The 19728-nt window shown below is 46.3% G+C and overlaps 2 protein-coding genes across 13 annotated transcripts in view; both read left to right on the top strand.

Annotated features, from left to right (window-relative positions):
* ABHD6 (abhydrolase domain containing 6, acylglycerol lipase) overlaps positions 1 to 5626 on the top strand; it is a 66291-nt gene extending 60665 nt beyond the window's left edge. For all 10 annotated transcript variants that reach the window (XM_061128254.1, XM_061128258.1, XM_061128251.1 and 7 more), the window contains one exon: positions 4536 to 5626. In XM_061128254.1, coding sequence (XP_060984237.1) covers positions 4536 to 4712 — 177 coding nt within the window. In that variant the 3' untranslated portion in view covers positions 4713 to 5626. The remainder of the gene's footprint in view (positions 1 to 4535) is intronic.
* A 7698-nt stretch (positions 5627 to 13324) lies between these two features.
* Positions 13325 to 19718, top strand: RPP14 (ribonuclease P/MRP subunit p14). Of its 3 annotated transcripts, none has more exons than XM_061128250.1 (6): positions 13325 to 13474; positions 16264 to 16381; positions 16520 to 16604; positions 18537 to 18613; positions 19059 to 19137; positions 19580 to 19718. In XM_061128250.1, exons 2-6 carry the CDS (start codon positions 16305 to 16307, stop codon positions 19634 to 19636), a joined length of 375 nt encoding a protein of 124 aa, XP_060984233.1. In that variant the 5' UTR covers positions 13325 to 13474; positions 16264 to 16304; the 3' UTR covers positions 19637 to 19718. The 3 variants fall into 3 exon arrangements, with proteins under 3 accessions (XP_060984233.1, XP_060984231.1, XP_060984232.1); XM_061128248.1 differs by lacking the exon at positions 13325 to 13474 and adding an exon at positions 13508 to 13785; XM_061128249.1 differs by lacking the exon at positions 13325 to 13474 and adding an exon at positions 13511 to 13824.
* The last annotated feature ends 10 nt before the right edge of the window (positions 19719 to 19728 follow it).

Genomic DNA, 19728 nt, shown 5'->3' with positions numbered 1-19728 from the left:
TTGAAAGAGTACAGAAAGATGGATAAGAGTACACTTGGTCTCTTTGACATCCTAGATCCCAGTTCCCATTTCTTCAAGGCAGCACTTACAGTTCATGTGTGTTTCTTTTAATTTTTCTAAGGCAACAGTTGGCACACGCTTTCTATTAAAGGGCCGAATAGTAAATATTTGCAACTTTGCGGGTGATAAGTTTTTGTTACATCTATTCAACTCTTCTGTTGTGATGGTGACATGCAGAACAAATGGTAAGCAGAGCTCCAGGAAGCCTTCAGTCACAAAGCAGGCAGGGGCTGTTGTTTGCCTGTTTCTATTCTAAGCATGTATCAGAGTGCATAAAGAAGTGTTATGTATAAGATTTTCAAACATGCAGTATATACAGTTTCACACATTAATTGCTTCATATATATGAGAAATATGTACCTTGGAAATCATTTAATATCAGCTTGAAGAGATCCACACATTCTAGTACTTTAAATATTTTATTTTGAAAGAATCTCAAATTTACAGGATAATTGTAAAAATAGTACAGAGTACTCCTGTATCTACTTCACCTAGTTTCCTCAGTTTTAACTGCTTTTTCAAAAATTCTCGTGCTATAAAATTTACCTTGTTGCACTCCCCGCTGCAGCCCAGTTGTAGAATGCTTCTGTCACTCCTGTAAGTTCTCTCTTGCCCATTTGCTGTTAATCTCCATTCCTGCCCCAGCACTATTCAACCACTGACCTGCTTTCTGTTTCTGAAGTCTTGTCTAGAATTTAGTTATCTAAAATTTTCATAAAATCATATTTTACAGTGGTAGTCTCTTGCATCTGGCTTCTTCCACTCCAGCGTGATGTTTCTGAGGTTCATCCATGTCGTCACCTATGCCAACAATTTGTTCCTTTCTATTGCTGACTGTCATTCCATGATATGTATGTACCACATCTTACTTATTACCAACTTTTTAACATTTACCACCTCATCTAGACAGATCTAGAAATATGTGTTTTGGGGCCATTTGGAGTAAGCTGCTTATATCATGTCCCTTTACCCCCAATGCTTCAAGGTGTGTTTACTGCAAACCAGAATATTATCTCACATGATCACAGTACATTGTCTCATTTGGGACATGTAACATTGATACCATAGCTTTTAACTAATATACAGTCCATATTTCAAATTTATTCCTTGTTTCAGTGATGTCCTACATAGAATGATCCTCCACCTGCCCCTGTAACCAGGATCACATACTGCGTATCGTGTCTTTTTAGTTTCCTTTTATATAAAATGATGCCCTCTTTCTGCCTTTATTTTTCGTAACACTGAGATATTTGAAGAGTGCGGGCCAGTTATTTTACAAAATGTTCCTCAGTTTGAGTTTGTTGGCTGTTTCTTCATGATTAAATTCGGGATACATATCCCTGGCCAGAATATCTCATGGGTAATAAGACTTCACATCCTCAGAAGGAGAATATCTTTCCTTCAGTGGTGGGAATTTTTTAAACTGTTATTTATTTTGGGGGCTGCACCGTGTGGCATGTGGGATCTTAGTTCCTCAACCAGGGATTGAAACTGTGCCCTAGACAGTGTAAGCCTCTTAACCTCTGGCCGGCCTGGGACATCCCAGTGATGGGAATTTTGATTGATTGTGATATCTGATTTCTTCATCATAGATATTATTTCTCCCCTTGCAACTAATAAGCAGTCTGTGGGGAGGTACTTTGAGACCATGCTGATATCCTGGTCCTCATCAAACATTTCCCTCTAGATTTACCATCCGTGAATGGTTGTTGCCCAAAACAAAATTTTATGTTCTTTTTGGGAGCTGCATAGTACTCCATTATCTGCTGCATTAGTGCCCTACTGATGGTCACTTAGGTCATTTTCAGTTTTTTGCTGTTAAACCACACCGTGATGTGCATCATTATACATGTGTGTTTGCAGTGTGAGAGCATATCTGAAGGGCCAATTCTTGGATGTCGAATAGCTTGATCAAAGGCTTTGTGCATTTTAAAATTATGACAGGTTTTTGACAGGCTCTGTCAGATGGCTCTGTTAGTTTGCTAGGCCTCCTCTAACAAAGTACTACAAATTGGGAGGCTTAAACAACAGAATTACGTTGGCTGCCAGTTCTGGCATACAGATACACTAGGGGCTTTCCTGGTGGCCCAGATGGTATAGAATCTGCCTGCAATGCAGGAGAGCTGGGTTCAACCCCTGGGTCGGGTAGATCCCCTGGAGAAGGAAGCGGCAACCCACTCCAGTATTCTTGCCTGGAGAACTCCATGGACAGAGGAGCCTGGTGGGCTACAGTCTGTGGGGTTGCAAAGAGTTGGACATGACTGAGCGACTCACACTGTAACACCAGTTCTGGAGACTGTGAGTCCAAGACCCAGGCCGCAGCAGACTGGCTCCTGCTGTGACTGGTGGGAGCTGGGAAGCAGAGCCTCTTCCCGGCCTTTCCCTGAGCTCCTGGGAGCTTGCTGGGGGACTTTGGTGTTCCGTGCCTTGTTGACGCCTCACCCTGACCTCTGCCTTCATCTTCAGATGATGCTGTGTTTAAACCTCTCATTTTTGTAAGACGCCAGTTATGATAGATTAGGGGTCCACATACTAGATTAGGAGTTCACCCTGCTCCAGTATGACATCATTCTAACTAGTTACGTCCACGATGACCCTGTTTCCCAGTAAAGCCACATTTTGTTAGAACTTCAGCATATGAATTTGGGGAGGGGGCACAGTCCATCCATAATAAACCTGCCAATGAAATACTGACTTATACTTCGGAAACTCCCTTTCTGTTTGCAAGTGTTCTTTAGAAATCATATCTTACTGAATGTTCTTGAAAAGTTTAAAATAAGAGGTGGTGGTGGGAAATGGAGCCTTTATAAGGCCCGCAGGCAGACAGAATTACAGTGTCTGTCAAAGGGTATCTGGTCATCTCACGCTGTTGACCGTCGTGAGAAGGGAAATGGGAGCAAAGCTCTCCCTGTTGAGAGAGCTCCCCTGTGGACGCTGGGGTGAAGCCACCATTGCGAGCCCCGAGCAGACTGCACATGCCCACCGCATGTGTGATGTGAGCACGGGCAGGAAGTTGGGCTGCACCTCAACTGCCCACGACTGCCGGAGGCCCAGGAGAGGAGACTGCGGAGAAGCCAGGTCTGCGCCCCGGCGCAGGAGGCGGGCAGGGCGGTGGCGCCAGTGTGCGGCCATCTCAACACCAGCCAGGTATGCCCAGCGCGAGAACCAGGGCAGCGGGAGGAGGGAGAACGCACGTGCTCCCTTCAAGCAGCCAAGGGACTGAGAACAGCTTTGTGGATGCCTGAGCGGAGAAGCAGGACCCAGGCTGGGCCAGCAGGCAGAAATGAGAGTTGGAACAATGAAGGCCTTTCTTCATCTCAGATCCCCAAGGTGATGTGGGCTCTCAGGGACCAGCAAGGAGAGGCGGGATTGCGTCATGCTCCCCGTCAGCTGTTCCTTCTTGTGTTTTCTCAGCCCGGGGTGCTCTGCACTCTGCTCACCCCACTTCCCGGTGGGCAGCAAATCTTGGTATTACCAGTCTGGGTTAAGGAGAATGAAGCTCAGAAGCAGACAGTGCTCGAATTTGTTGGGATTTTGCTGTTGGTTAAGTTAAGGCCGGAGTGGAGGGGCCACCTTTGTCTTGGGGCGGGGAGATGATGTGAAGGTGAAAGTGGTGAAGCGAAGGGGGCGAATATAAATCTGACCCTGAAGGAGGAGAAAGTCAGTTAACTGAGTTGGGGTAAAAGCAAGGTGTAACCCAGGTGAAAATGAAAGGGAGTTTGAAAACCTGGGAAAGTGGTGGGCTTCATGTTGGAAAAGCACTGGCTGTTATTCACACACTAGGCCTCCTGTAACAAAGTCACACAGCTCGGGGACCCCCTGAGGGCCTTCAGGACCCAGTCCTCTGGTTTGTGATAATTCGTCTCCCCCTCTTGCATCTCTCCTGTGGCCTCCCCACAGCTTGGCCTCCCCTAGACCAGCTGCAGGGTGCATTCTCCGGGCCCAGCCCGATCACGTCACCGTCCTTAATACAGCCCCGGGGCTCCCCACTGCCCTCAGACTGAGCACGACTCCCCGCACGGCCAGATGCACAGACCCACCCTCCCCGCTCACGCAGCACTGGGCTCCTTGCTGTCCCTTGCACGTGCCGTGTGCTCCCACCCTTGTGCTGGCCCCTCTTCCATGATCCCCCTCCCCTGTGGCTTCTCAGCTCCCAGGATTCTCCCCCATCAGAGTCTTCGCCACCTTGCTCTGCACTTATCTGCTTTCCAGTCTGGCTTCGCCACCATACCAGGGCATCCTCAGGGCAGGGCCTGTGTTTCCAGCGTGGCAACACTGCAGCAGCATACCTCCTAGCACCGAGCTGCAGAGTAAAACGTGAGGCACGTGGTCACTGCCATCAGGGAGCCACAAGCCCCGACACCAAAGTGACTTGGTTCTAAAAATCACCCCTGCCAGGCCTGGACGGGAGTTCTGTCCACGGAGTGCGTTCGGGCACCTGAACCCTTTCCATCCAGTCTCCTCTCGTCCCGCAGGTGCTCGATGTGTCCGGAGCGGACATGTTGGCCAAGTCAATCGCCAACTCCCAGGTGGAGCTCCTGGAAAACTGTGGCCACTCGGTGGTGATGGAGAGGCCCAGGAAGACAGCCAAGCTCCTTGTCGATTTCTTAGCTTCTGTACACAACACAGACAGCAGCAAGAAGCTGGACTGAGGCCCCGGCCGCAGCCTGAGCTCCACACCCAGCCTCCACTCCCGTCTCCGGAACCTGTCACGGCCACCACTGCTCAGGGACCCTGCCCCAAATGCGGAGGGAGCGCCCCCGTCCCTGAGGAAGCCAGCCCCCGCTCCAGCCCTGGTCTCTCTAGATCCACAGAGCCTCAGGGGCCATGAAAAAATCTCCAAGATGTTTTTTCACAAAATGCAAATTCACATGGAACAACAAAAGAAAACCCATCCATGAAATCTACCCAGAAGTCTTCACATTTATGTTGCAGAGCGCCCACATTGGACCACTGAGGACATTTCCTTTAAGATGTTCCTCACAGACTGAGATTCCAGGTGTTTTCTGTTGCTCAGACATTCTCCTGTGCATAGCCAGTGGCTCTTTTAGGAGCATTAGCCCCCTCTTCACCGAGCCCCTTGTTTATGTCTGATTTAAGTTTTATGTCCCATGTGTGACTGCCGCCCGTCAACTGCAGGACCATGGAGGAACACCGCAGGCTGGAGGAAACAGACACGCAGAAGACACGGCCTGCCTCAGCCAGCTGGCAGAGCAGCAGAGAACACGGCTGATTTGACCGGCACCGTGTGTCAGGTTATGTCTCACGTGAGCCTGGCTAGTGCAGTACAGAGATTCCCTGGCGGGGGGGTTTCCTGGGAATAATTTATTATTAAAAAAAAAGCAAGACTAATAAAGCAATAATATTCTAGACATCTATCTAAATAATCAGACTCGGGTTCCACTTCAAAGCACCTCTTTTCTATCTTGCTGTGCTACTGAAAAACCTTTGGATGTTTGTTAATGAATTCTGTGAATTCTGTGAACAATAGTGTAATTGAAAATAAATCTAAACTGCTGTAAAAGTGACCACAATGACATGAAATAAATGTAATAAGTCTAGATCAGCAACATGCAAGTGGTTTCTATTTCTAAGCTCTTAATGAAGTGTAGTGTTGGCAGGTTTTCTGTAAACTTGAAAATGTGTTTCTTGTTTGCTTTCTTAAAATTATTTATTATTTTTGAAGTATTTTTACTTTTTGTTTAGCTGCTTCAGGTCTTAGTTTCAGCACACAGAATCTTTTTGGTTGTGGCATGTAACTCCTAGTTGCAGCATATGGGGCTAGTTCCCTGACCAGGGATAGAACACGGGCCCCCTGCGTTAGAATCCAGGAGGCTTAGCCACTGGACCACTAGGGGAGTCCCCCAAATGTGTTTTTTATAGTAAGGCTGTTCTACAGGCATTGGAAGACCTTACTTGCATGAGTTACTAGTTTCATTTCCAGAAATCATGTTTACAGTTTTTTTAATAGTTATGTATTTGGCTATGCCAGGTCTTAGTTGTGACATGTTGAATCTTTAGTTGTAGCATGTAGACTCTTAGTTGTGGCTTACAAACTCTTAGTTGCAGCATATGGCATCTAGTTCCCTGACCAGGGAGCCAACATAGGCCCCCTACAGTTGGATTGTGGAGTCTTAGCCACTTGACTACCAGGGAAGTCCCGTGTTTGCAATTTTTATTCAGTTGAAATTGTACATCCAAAACAAAAGGTAAGGGTCATCAAACTGTTCTTTTGACTCTTCTGTGGCATTTGGAAACCTAAACTCCTCAGAGTATTCACTCTTTCAAATCTTTTTGCAGAGTCTGAAGCCCAGTAGTTCTGGAAATAAAGTGAGAACTCTGTGGTGAACATTGTGGTTTAAGTTGAAATTCAGGGCTTGGTCTGATTATTTTAATATATCAAGGAAGAGCAGAATATAGGTCTTAAAAATGAGAGATGTGAAAATGTGACATCAAACTTTGTGCAGCTAAAGCAGTGCTCACAAGGAAATTTATAGGCTGAAATACAAATACTAGAAAAGAAAAAAGGCTAAAAATTAAATAATTTAAGCTTCTATCTTAAGAAGCTCAGAAAAATGTAAATCAAACCTAGGGGGCAGAAAATAGAAGGAAACAGTACAATGAGAGCAGAAATCAATGAAGCAGAAAAGAAAGTGTATATTTGTCATGTTGCTTGTTCTAGTCTCTCATATTCACCAAGAACTCTGAGCTTAATGAGGTTCCCAGAGGAGTCAATCACGACAATCATGACAGATATGACTGGGGACAGATGAAGAAGACCCAGACCTGGGATCGGGATCCCAGATTATTAGCCCTGGGTGAGGACAGATGGTTTCCTCCTTGGATAAGGATCCCAGATTATTAGCCCTGTTAGATGCAGGAATAGTTACCTCCTGGGTTGCACTAAGCATCACATCCAGAAGCCACTGCACTGCCCCCTCAGTGGAGCCATCCAGAAAGGGGCACGTGCTGGCCATCGCCCTTGGAAGGAGAGTGGGCAAGATCTTCAGAACACGGCTCCCGCCTCCTCACAGGAAAGCACAACTGGAACCCATTCCCCCTGCAGTGGAAGCACGGAGTCCTGACTACTGGACCGCCAGGGAAGTCCCTGGAGAGTTCTTTTGTTTGCTTGTTTATTGATTTATTTTTGGCTGTGCTGGGTCTTCGTTGCAGTGAGCAGACTTTCTCTAGTTGCGTTGAGTGGGGGACTTTCTCTAGTTGCGGTGCGTGGGCTTCTTGCAGTGGCTTCTCTTGTTGCAGAGCACGGGCTCTAAAGCACAGGCTCAGTAGTTGTGGCACATCAGTTTCGGTGCCCCACAGCATGAAGAATCTTTCTGGACCAAGGATTGAACCCATGTCCCCTGCAGTGGCAGGCAGGTTCTTAACCACTTGACCACCAGGGAAGTCCCATGAGAGCTGTTTTTGATAAACCTGCAAAGTGGATTTTCAAGGTTCTCTCTTGACCCTGTAATTGTGGTCCTATTGTGCTAGGAAAACTCAAAAGCAGAAAAGCATGTCTCCCTCTTGAGCCCCACTTCCTGCCTTTGTCATTAGGAAGAGCCTGCAGGTTCCTGTGGAGTGTCTTTATTGATGGGTCCTGTGGAGCATCTTTAATGACAGTCTTAGAAAGAAGGAAGGGGTCATTTATCACAGCCCTGCCTGAAAGACTTCTGGAAGCTTCTGAAATAACAGTGGAAAGCCCCAGGAATCACATGTGGGCTCTTGCCTCACCGCCTGGAGCCGGATTGTTAGGACTACTGAGGATGGACCCTCCAGGCAGATGTAGAAGAGGCTGAGGGACCAGCAATGTTTAGAACTCAGTCCGCCATTAGTCTGGGCTCCTTGTTCTGGGCAGAAGTGACTCCAGGAGTGACTGGTGCAAGACACTGGATGGGCTGCCTGCCAGTGTAAGTCTTATCTTCTATTTGAGTCCCTGAGTTCCTCCTTCTTCCCAGGGAAGCTTACTTGTTGTTTTGTCCAAAGGAAGTCCCTGGAAGTTACTAGGAGATGTAATGCGTGTCAGGCTGGGCTGAATCTTGTAAATCACACGACTGAATCAGGTGAACGTGCCAGCTGCTGCTCTGTGTTTTGCATGCATCACCTTGTCAGACTCTCACGTAGCCCTATAAGAGACCAGGGGCCACTGTGCCCATTTGACAGCCAAGGAGACCAAGGCTTGGAAGGGCAAAGTGCCTTGCCCAAGGTCACACAGATAACAAGTAAAGGGAAGCCTCTTGATTTGTGACTGAAGGTGACTTGCAAAAGCAATGCTTTCACCGATTCAGACAGGAGTGCTATTGCTTAATTTCCAGTGGAACCTGGAGCCCAGTTGGTTTACCTGGACCAGGCCATTGTGTGGCTGCTTCAGCCGCAGATCACTGAGGCCACGCTTTCGGCCTCTGCTGAGGAAGGTGACCTGCCTGTTTATTCAGGTAAGTTCGGGATCTGCCATTGCTGAGCCGCCTGTGAGGCTGGAAACAAGCTCACCTGGATTCCAGCATCATGTTGCTACAGGGCACGTCAAGGTGCCTGCCCTCCTCAATTCTAGCCTCTTAATAGCTGGAGCTTGTGTTATTCGGTCCCTGCAGGGCTCATTTTGAAGGAGTCTTTTGGGCCTAGAAAAGAGAACAACAGTCTCAAGGGCCCCTTGCTGAATCATCTAACTTCAGAGAAAACAAAGCATAACTTTAGTTCCATCCTGATGCTCCAGGCCAGCTGCATCTATCTGAGACTTATCACCCCCTGTCCGAAAACCTACCACCCCCTACACCCGCCCAGAAGACTTATCACCCCCTGCCCAACTACAAGTGTCATCTCAACAAAAAAATACTCAAAATATCCCGCCTGATTGACGTTTCCCTTATCGCTTCCACAAACCTCCCTATAAGTATGAAGCCTCCCTGATCACTTTCGGCACTCAGCCTGGTCGTTAGGCCGACTGTCGCCCCTCCTTGCCTGAATAAAGGTAACCTACTTCTGTTGAGGTCGTCTTTCCTTTTCTGCCTCGCCGGAACTGTACCTTACACATTTACCTTGCTGGTACCCTCATCCCTCCTCCACTCTCTGGAAATAACTGGGGTTGTTTGTCCAAAGCAGATTTCTGGGGTGGCGGAGGGATGTTTCTGGTTGCCGCAGAGATCAGGCCGCTGCTCTTGACTGGTGATCATCTGATGAGCACAAGGACTAGACCCCACACTGGTTGGAACTGGAAGGCTGGTCATTGGGGTTCCCGAAACATCACCTGTTCCCTCACCACCACACAATCAGAAAATCACGTACCCTGTAGCCTCCACCCCAGATGTTGCCTTTAAACACTTCCCTCCGAGCCGTGGGAGAGTTTGGGTCTTCTGAGCTTGAGTACCCCTCCTCCTTGCTTGGCCTTGCCATAAACCTTTCTCTGCTCCACACTCTGACCTTCAGTGTGTGTGGCTTCACTGTGCCTCAGGCACACCAGCTAGGGTTGATGACAGTACTAAACCAAATCTTTTATTAAAAGCAGTAGTTTATTGGGTCTATTTCAGAAATGTTTGCTAAAATACTCTTTGGCCAGGTTTGGGACCATTTTTAAAGGGTCTCTTGGACTCTGTCTGTTTCCCAAGTTTTTCTGTCTCTCTCTCTCTCTTCCCCACTCCTCGTCCCATCTCTTTTTCATTGTTTATCTCGTATCTGTCTGTCTCCATTACCCACACTGACACTCTCTTAACAGTCGGAAACCCGACTCTTCTGATTCTTCATCTTTCCAATCTTCCAAGGTCACTCCTTGAACCATACAGACGAGGACTTTCCCATCAGGCTCTTCTCCCTCCCCCACTCTCATCCCTCCCAAATTGGATGATGTTCATACAGCCTCTCCATTCCCTGAAAGGAGGTTAAAAAAAGCACTGGGGGTGGTCACAGATGGGGCAGTGGAAAAGTCCTCAGATTACCTGCCCTGGTCTGGGCCAGAGGGCAGCTGAGCTGGGCTGCTGTCCTGGTGTCTCCAGCTTCCCCGGGACCCAGTGTTGCTGCTGTCTGGGCTGGAAATCATCATCAGGCTGTGGGCCTGGGGTTGCCAGTGCCTGTGATAGGATGAGGGTCTTGTGGGACCTTATGCGGGGCGGTGGGGGGAGAGAAGGATGTCCTTTGAGCAACAGGACAGCCCTGTCTGTTGGCTCCTGGAGGAATCTTTCCCTGGTTTCTGGATCTTGGTCTCTAAGCCCTCAAGACAATGACCAGGAACCTCAGGGCACACCTAGATGGCTCCCAAGCTCTAGTAAGGATAGGAGAAGAGATTCTTAGGGGCAGAAAATGGCAGGAGGGCCTTCTCTGGTGATCCAGTGGTTAAGACTCCAGTGCAGGGGGTGAGGGTTTGATCCTTGGTCAGGGGACTAAGACCCAACACGCTCAAAGGTTGTTGCTGAACGGTAAGACGCGGGATTCTTGGCCTCTGGAGGAGACGAATTCCATCCGGGGCCAGAGACGAGGCTGAATCGCTCAGAGCTTTTGTGTAATAAAGTTTTATTAAAGTATAAAGGAGATGGAGAAAGCTTTTGACATAGGCATCAGAAGGGGGCAAAAGAGTACCCGCCTCCTAGTCTTTAGCTGTAAGTTATACAGTCACTCACAGTCTGTTAATGAAAAGAAAGGAATGTCTTAGAATTTAGAATGGCACCAGGTAATTCATCCCTGACCATAAAACGATTGACTTGAATCTTGTAGAAGGGCAGATTACCAACAAATAGTTTCGTTTACATAGATTAGGGAACAATACCTGAGTAAGTAGGTTGGGCCATTACAGAGTCTGGGGTAAATTAACATAGCTTTACAATAAACATTTCCATAAAAAAATGTATTGGTTAACTCAAGGTTTGAGAATAGTTAGCTTCAGGTGAAACCAGGTGTCATGGCAACACAGCATTTTAAGAGAAACTTCCTTTTAAATTTGTAAATAGAAGGAAAAACATATTGCTGGTTTGTTTCCTCCTGCCACTTAAGAGAGAGAAAAATGTCTGGCACTTGCAGCCTATTTCCTCCATTTGGAGACCCCTGACCTTCCTGCCTGTTACCCTCTCAATGCCAAGTGATGCGGCCAAAAAAGGAAAAAAAATAAAGTGGCACAAAGATGACAATCCAAGTGACCCAAGTCAAACCTGACTGGGATTAGTTACCTCGCTAGAGGGCAACTATGAGTGTCAGGCTGCAGTCCCCCACCACACCTCACAGAACCAGATGTGATACTGAATTCAGAAATTTTCAGATTTTACAGAGGTATTATTGCATGTGCACCATGCATTGTGCAACACGCCCCGTGAGGTCTGGGGCTGCCTTCTGTGATCGAATGCATTCGTATTTCTGCTGTATGCTCTGTGCATATCCACAGCAAATGGGTCAAAAGCTATAAAAAGCTTCACCTCAGTTCAGATTAAGCATTATGCCAAATGAAGAAAGATTTGGTTTCCAGATTTTTCTTGGATTCCAGGGTGGCAGATAAGGGACAGTGAACCTGCCCTCCCTGTCCCCTCTCTCCTGCTTTGGGGAGTGGGGGTGGGAGGTGACATCTTGAGGAAAATCTGTTCTTCCAAGTTGGAAGGAGGGGCATGCAGATGGCTGTGGTCCAAGGCTCCCTCTGCTGATGGTAAGGGGCAAGTCCTGAGTTTTATTTAACAGTTATCAGTATTATAAAAGTGATGCCTTGTCAGTTTAAAATAAACTGGATGCTAAAACATCGTGAGCATTTCCGACACCTTCTACACAGCCCCACTCTTCTTCCATCAGTCCACTTGGAACCCTTCTAGACATTATACTTATGTATATATGTATGTATGTATACACATAGATACATATATGTAACTGGTCAAGGCCAGTATGGAACCCAAGTTTGGCTGCTTGCTGCTCCAAAAGTCAATACTCAGAGACGAGTGTTGGTGAAAAAATTTGCTTTATTCAGGCACTTTTGCATGGTGCCTGGCACAGAGTAAGTCCTTGATTAATATTAGGTATGGTGGACTATGTCTGAGACCATCTCCTAGTTATGGGTTAGAGGAAAAAGGTTTTAAAGGGGGGTTTCAGGAGTGCGCAAGCAAGGGGCTCCATGCAGAACAGCACAGTCAGTTCCAGTAATCATCTCCAGACTGGTTGTGCAGTGGTCTGGTCAGCATCATCTTGACGGTTTTGTGTGTAATCAATCAGTAATCTACTCCAAGGTTGGGCTGTTTCCATCTCCTTAAGGCCAGCCCCTGGAATTCTCAAGCAAGCAAGATGAATTCTCTTCTACTTACACATGGAAGGACTTCTGTACCCAAGAAGGGATCACAGGGTCCTGCTTGATTTCATTCCTCCCCATTTTTGCTGCTCTTCAGTCCTGAGGGCAACAGGGGCAGGACAAGAAAGGGAATAAAGTTTTGGATCGAGAGACTAATCATAAACTTGTCAAGGGAACTCGTTTTAGGGGTACTTGGTAGGAGTTGAGAGCTGGGCACGGGATGGCAGTGGTGGAGCCAACACAGACAAGGCCCCAACCTCATGGGCTTTCCATTCAAGTTTTGGCAGCCCCGGGCCCTTTCCTGTAAATACCCCTGACATATCACATAATTGGTGGTAATATGGTGCAGTGTGGAGGGAACTGTCCAGAGTCAGACGTACTTATAACTGTGTGCTGTTGATCTTAGCCTTTTGTGCCTCAGTTTCCATCTCTGTAAAATGAATCATAATAATAGTCTCCTTAGGATTGTGAGAGTTCCATGAGGTAATGTACTTTTTTGCATAGTGCCTGGCACAAAGTAAGCACTTGATTAATATTAGCTATTATTATTGAATACACACAGTATGTTTCATGAGTACAGGGGCCATATCATCTTGTCCCCAGTACCTGTCACATAATAGGGGCCCAGCAAGTACTTATTCAATTAACGAATAGATGATACTTGGTTTACATTTGGAAACAGAACCATCTGGGCTTTTTATGTTAACCCAGACAGAATACCTACTATGCGCTGGGAGCCACAAGAGACACCGAGAAGGGGTCCTGTCCTTGGTGAGTGCTTTATAGGAGATGCTCACCAGAAGAGATGCTAGATACAAACTTTTTTGAACGAATGAAGGCATGAGTGAGTGAATGCGAAACAAGCTCCTGGGCGCAGTCCCTTACCCCACGCAGACATCTGCACACACGGCTTTCTGCAGAGTGGGCACTAGAGGGCAGTAAGCGTGGCGAGTCTGAGATTCAGAGTCACTCCTGGGTCCTTAGGAGAACTCCGCGCGGTGGCGTCACATCCGCTCTCCAGGTCACACATCCGGGGGCGGGGCAGAGAGGAGCCAAACGTAAACACCCCGGAGTTTCCCCAGGCCGCAGGCTGCGCGGTAGCTCCACGTCTCGGTGGATTCTTGCAGTGAATAAAGAATCCGGGAGGCGTTAGACTAGTCCGACGGAGAGCGGGTAGGCGGAAGCCCACAGCGGGGCGACTGTTTTCCGGGAGTGGGCTCAGTTGGCCGCACTGGTGACGTATGGACGTGCGCGCCAGGGGAGCGTGCGTAAGGCGGAGGGACGGCGGGCAGTGAGAAGCGGCCTGGGGTACCTCCCGCTCCTGCCGCGGACGCCACGGGCTAAGGCGACGCCGGGCCGCGGACCATCCCGGGCTTCTCTGCAACGCGGTCTCAGACGCACGGGACGGCTGAGAGGACTGAGCGCCACCACGTGTGCAGAGCGCATGCGCCTGGCCTCAGGCGGGCGCGAAATCAGTGGCGGAAGTTAGTCAAAAAGTTGAAAACGACCTCACCTGCCCAACAGTAGGGAATCGAGAGCGCGCGCTCTCTCTCTTTTTTAAAATAACTGTTTTCGTCTCAAAATTATATATTGAATGCCTGCCGTATGCGATGTATTGCTTTAGGTTTTTGGGAGACTTTCTTTTGGAGCGTATATTCTAGTAGGGCTGAGGAGGGAAATTGAAATAAAGAACAAATGAACTTAACAGTTAATGTTGGAGGGTGGTGAATGCCTTGAGGAAAAAGTAGAGCAGGGGCACGGGGCGGTGACATTAGATAAAAATGCCACTGGAACAGATCGGGCGCTGAAATTGAACAAAGTCATGAAAGAGGCAAGGGAGTGAGCCACGTGACTATCTGGAGGAAGCTTATTTCTAGCATGTGGAAAAGCTAGGAGAGATGTCTAGAGACCGGAGGGAAAAAGCTGGAGCTGGGGAGGCCGGCGTGGTGGAAGGAACTGAGCAGGGTAGAATGAATGGTAAGACACGAGGTCAAGGCGTTGAAGTAGCGGGTATCGATCAGGTTGGACCTTAAAGGGCTGTAAAGACTTTGGCTTTACTCTGAAAGGGGAACTTCTGCAAGGCTTCGAGCAGAGGAATGATGTGGCCTGATTAGTTTTTAATAGGGTCACCCAGGCTGCTCTAGAGACGAGGCTGGGGAGGGAAGCAGGGACACTTGTTACTAATAAGTCAGGTTATGAGTATCCCTGCAGCTACCAAAAAGGCTGACTTGAGAGATGGTGATGACGGCCACCGTGGAAGTGCTCACATTTTCCCGGTGAGCCTGGTGAGTGTGCCAGGCTGCAGGGAGAGCTTCCTAGCCATCATTTCCTTTTCTCTCAGGACAACCTGCAGAGGGCAGTGCTGTCAATGACGCTGTGGCTCGGGCCAGCCAGAGGCCAGTCAGAAGTGACTGCTCAATAAACACCTGCTCCTTAAGTGTTTTGTTTGTGTTTTTTTTTTTTTTCTGTAATTTACCATTTTAAAATGTACAGTTTTCTGGCATTAAGTATATTTATATTGTTGTACAGCTATCACCATTATTCATTTCCAGAATACTGTGTGAGACTTTGTTATTGGCATCCTAAGCCCCAGCCCCCATCTCACTCATCTACCTCAGGCAGCCAACTCTTCTAAAGTACTCAGTAACACTTCAAAAATAGCTGTTGTGTGCTGGGCAATGAGTGGAATGATTGAGAGTCCTGTTCTCCTTGCCCTTGTAGTTAGGGGAGACTGGTGGTGGGGAAGAAGCAGCAGGTACAGTCTGAAATCAAAGATATTCTTGAGTATCCAGGGCTCACACTACTACCGATTGATCATTTGTGCATTTAGTAAGCATTAGTTGAATATTCTGTACCAGACTCAGTTAATATTCATGATTGTTGAATGGATGGTTGGATGTAGCTGCTTGACCCTGACTTCTCCTTTTCTCTTGAGGTCATCATCTGGGAGTTATTGGAACTGAGCCCAGAGATGTGTCTGTAAATGCTGGTTTATAGCCATGTGACGTTGAAAAAGTTGCTTTCCATGGTTGGGCCTCAGTTTCCTGGTCCCTTTAGTGAGGGGAGCAGATACTAAATAAACAGACAATATTAAAATACTCCATAACAAGAGAACTTAAAACAGGGTGTCAGAGAAGACCTCCTTGAAGAGATGATATTCCTGGAAGAGGTGAACTTTAAGTTAAAAATGTGAAGGCTGAGTAAGAGCGGTCCAGAGTGAGAGTGAAGTGGGAGTGGAGCCAAGGACAGGGATTCTATAGAGGGGGACCGGTGTGTTCTGAGTTCTTGAAAGTCCCATATCTGTTGGAAATGGCTTGAGTGTCCATTCCAGACATTCCTCTTCAGACCTTTGCTGTTGAAGCTCAGTCTTCAGGAGGCTGCCAGATAACCCTGTGCAGGCCTGGCCTCCAGACAGAGAACAGGCAGGTCCAGCGTTAGGAGAGTCCAGCAGAGCTCCCACCCCTCATTCTCCTCTTCATGTTCTTCGTTGACTGAGAGTAAAGAAGAGGTCCCAGATTGTACTCCTTGATGCTTTTATTTTTATTATTTGCATTAAGAGGCATCATGCCTGAGTGGTCTTGAGGGGACTCAGGAGAGTTAGAATCTCTGTGCCTTTGGGCAGGTAGTAGCCATCTTTGGCAGCGCTCAATGTTCTCATCTCAAAAATGGGGATACTAATAGTATTTACCTGCTGGGATCATTTTGAAGATGTGACCTAAAGTATGTGAAGTATTTAGCACAGAGCTGGCTACTTAGTAAGGGAAAGTGTTTGCTGGAATTTAAATAAGAATACAGTGGTCTGGCATATGTAAAATGTAGAAACTTCCTTTGTGTCTGTACTGGTAACATCAGCTTGACCAGAATTAGATGAGTTATTGTACTAGGAGTTCTTTTAAAAAATCAGCTCAAATTCTCTTTTTTAAAAAAAAGTGAAAAATAGCTTATATCTTTGTAATTTTTAGCTGCCTTGACTCAAGGTAGATGTGATCAGCACTGGAAAAAGATGCCAGCCCCAGCCACCACATATGAAAGAATTGTTTACAAAAATCCCTCTGAATACCACTACATGAAAGTCCGCCTGTAAGTTCCGTCTCCTAAGTTTCTTATTTTTTTTAATTGAAGTTTAGTTGATTTACTTAAGTTTTATTCTGATTGCTTTTTTATGAATCTGAGTAGTATGAAATTTAACACAGTGCATTAAAATTTTTTTTCTTACAGAGAATTTCAAGATTGTGGGGTTGGCCTGAATGCTGCGCAATTCAAACAGCTGCTTGTTTCAGCCCTGAAGGACCTGTTTGGTGAGGTATGGAATCACTTGGTAGTTTGAACACCACTAAGATTTTGTAGGGGCTTCCCAGGTGACGCTAGTGGTAAAGAACCCGCCTGCCAATGCAGGAGACATAAGAGACCCGGGTCTGATCCCTAGGTCGGGAAGATCCCCTGGAGCAGGGCATGGCAGCCCACTCCAGTCTTCTTGCCCGGAGAATCCCATGGACAGAGGAGCCTGGCGGGCTATGGTCCATAGAGTTGCACAGAATCGGACAGGACTAAAGCAATTTAGCATGAAGATTTTGTAGGACATACTGAAAGGACGTTTTTCCAAAACTTATTTTAAAACCACATTTGAAACTGCACAAGCAGAGTTTTAGAAGTGATGAGTTTTGAGTAGGTTTTTTCTAATATGTCATTTAGTTGACAAGAAACTTGTGAGGCAGACGGTTTACTGTAGTGCTACTCAAACTATGGTGCAGACTGGCTACCTGCAAACTGTTTTTTTTTTTTTTCCTTGCCCACTGTGAGGATTAGTGGCTTGTACCAGAATGTCAGTCAACACACCATTTCCTTTACTGAGACAGTCTTCAGTGAGAAAATCTGACCTGAGCTAAACACTATGTCCACTGATACTGTCAATTTCCACTCTGGTGCGGCTCCTTATCACAGACCAGCACTTCTGAGTAGTACTGTTTTAGTATTCACTTGAAAACAAGTAGAGTTTTGAAGAGAAAGCAAAGACAGATGATTCTCAGGAAATTATTTCCTGGTATGTATGTTTTATTAAATTAAAATCTGTCAAGCACTCATCAAAATTAAAAACTTACTCTGGAACAGACTTGGTTCAGAGGCTGAAAAAACAAATTACAGATTTGGGGGAATATATTTGCAAATCACATAAGGACTGATATCTGGAATATATAAAGATCTCTTAAAACTCAGTAGTAAAAGAAACACAAACAGTCTGTTAGAAAATTGGCCTAGTGGTTAGGGTCGACACTTTCACTGCAGAGGCCAGGATTCGCTCTCTGGGGAGCCATCCCACATGCCACATGGCTTGGTGCAGCCAGAATACAAAAACCAATCCCCAAAAGTGATATGTTGAGTGATTCCATATATATCATGCTCCCGAAATGTAATTATTGTACATAACTATATAGTCTAGAGACAGATTAGTGTTTGCATGGGTTGAGGACTGAGGAGGCAAGTTGAAAGAGAGCCTTGTGATGGTATAGCTCTTTATCTTGATTATGGTAATGGTTACATTAAACAACCTATATGACAGTGTTGCATAGAACTACACATATGCACATGTAAACAAATGTGAGTGCATGTATAACTGGCAAAGTCAGAGTAAGCTCTGACTTATTAATTTTGGTTTTCTGGTTTTGATGTCATACTGTGGTTATGCAAGGTGCTACAGTGCGGGAGGCTGAGTGAAGGGTGCATGGAACCTTCCCGTGTATTTCTTTGCAATGTAATATGACTCTAGTTTTTCAAAGTAAAAAGTGTGAGGGAAAAAAAATCCGTGCACCTTCTATATGTCAAGTATGAAACCTGATTGCTGGGGATGTAGCTGTGAACAAAGAGACATGGCTTCTGCCTCACGGACTGTTGGTGTTGGTTATGTTAGCAGGAAACCATGTTGAACAATTAATGGCAAGAACGGTAAGTATTATGAAAGGCGTGGTGGGTCCTGTATGTGAAAGAGCGTAGCAAGCTACTGAACTTAATCTTGGGCATCAGGGAAGGAACAATTTAAAAAAGACTTGAGAAAAGTAAAGAGGTCTTAGCAACATGGAAAGGTATAGGAATAATGATCCAGGCAGAGGGAGCTGTAGAAAAATGGGCCTTGTACTCCAGCACCATTAAATAAAATACAGATTTTTTTGGAGGAGAAAAGCAATTAGAGTTCAAGAGTAAGGATGATAGTCATCTGCTAACAGTATCATTCTCTACTTAGGTTGATGCTGCCTTACCTTTGGACGTTCTAACCTATGAAGAGAAGACCCTGTCAGCCATCCTGAGGATATGCAGCAGGTCTGGCTGACGGTGGGACCCTTCTAGTGTAGCAGAGCAGAGAGACGGATGGTAAAAAACAGCAGAAGTGCTCCCTTCTGAGAATGAGGAGAGTTTTGTCCTTGTGAACTCCCAGCAGCTTTTAGAAGTTTAAATGGGGGAGAATGTGAACACTCACCCACCAGGAACTTTATAGTCCAGAGAGCCAGACTTGGGATTTACTTACCGCTGTAGTGTTTCCCAGTTGGTAGTCATAGTTGCAGACTCAGAAGTGGGAATTTTACAAACATGCCTGATTGAGGGTCATTCTGTCCTCTGCCTTGACATGGTATGCTTTCATTTGTTAAGTTTTCTTATTTAAATCAGGTTTCCGGTAGAAACTACTTTCTGGCCCATCAGAGAAAAAAGTACAAGTCAGATGCTGCAGGGACGAATCTTTACTGACGCTTTCTTGATCTTTCCATAGTGGTCTTGTCAAATTGTGGAGCTCTCTGACCCTGTTAGGATCCTATAAAGGCAAGAACTGTGCTTTCAGAGTGATTCAGGTAAAGACACCTTCGCATACTCCAGTTGAAGCTGAGTAGTAGACCAGATTGCTTTATTAATATGTGTCCCATTTTTGCTTGCATAAATCTAGTGTGGTTAATGCCATCCAGCTGGGAGGGGGAAACCCAGGGCGTCAGTAGTTATGAAAATGTCAGACAGAACGCTTAGATTTTAGGTTGTATGGGAGAGGTTTGGGGATAAAACTTGGAACACCTGTGGAAAAGTCTTTTATCTTAATGCCTCATGCCTAATGTATTGAATGTTCTCTCTGAGCTTGTCATGCCCATTTATTTATCTCAGGCTAGCTCTCAAGATGCTCTTTAAAATGCTACTGCATCGATTTGGCCTATCCTATAAAATGGGGCATGTTTCTACACTGTCTTGGATTTCCAGGCAATTTTCTCCCGATACTGCCTTAAAATTTTTTTCCCTCTCTTACAGGTTTCTCCATTTCTCCTTGCATTATCTGGCAATAGTAGGGAACTAGTATTGAATTGAGTAATCTTCAATTTGAGAAAATATTCCTCACTCTCAAAAGTACTTTTTGGTGCCAGCATAATGCTTGGAGACTGAAGCAGCCCAAAAACTCC

Source organism: Dama dama, chromosome 24, assembly GCF_033118175.1.
Source record: "Dama dama isolate Ldn47 chromosome 24, ASM3311817v1, whole genome shotgun sequence".
Taxonomy (NCBI): Eukaryota; Metazoa; Chordata; class Mammalia; order Artiodactyla; family Cervidae; genus Dama; species Dama dama.
The sequence above is the reverse complement of the archived record's forward strand: the minus strand, read 5'-3'. Positions and strand labels throughout refer to the sequence as shown.

Bases quoted from the DNA above. Each gene is read 5' to 3' on its own strand.
- RPP14 (XM_061128248.1), top strand. From the start codon at position 13,746: ATGCGCCTGGCCTCAGGCGGGCGCGAAATCAGTGGCGGAA. The intron at 13,786-16,263 runs GTTAGTCAAAAA...TGTAATTTTTAG, and splicing joins GCGCGAAATCAGTGGCGGAA to CTGCCTTGACTCAAGGTAGA. The intron at 18,614-19,058 runs GTCTGGCTGACG...ATCTTTCCATAG, and splicing joins ATCCTGAGGATATGCAGCAG to TGGTCTTGTCAAATTGTGGA.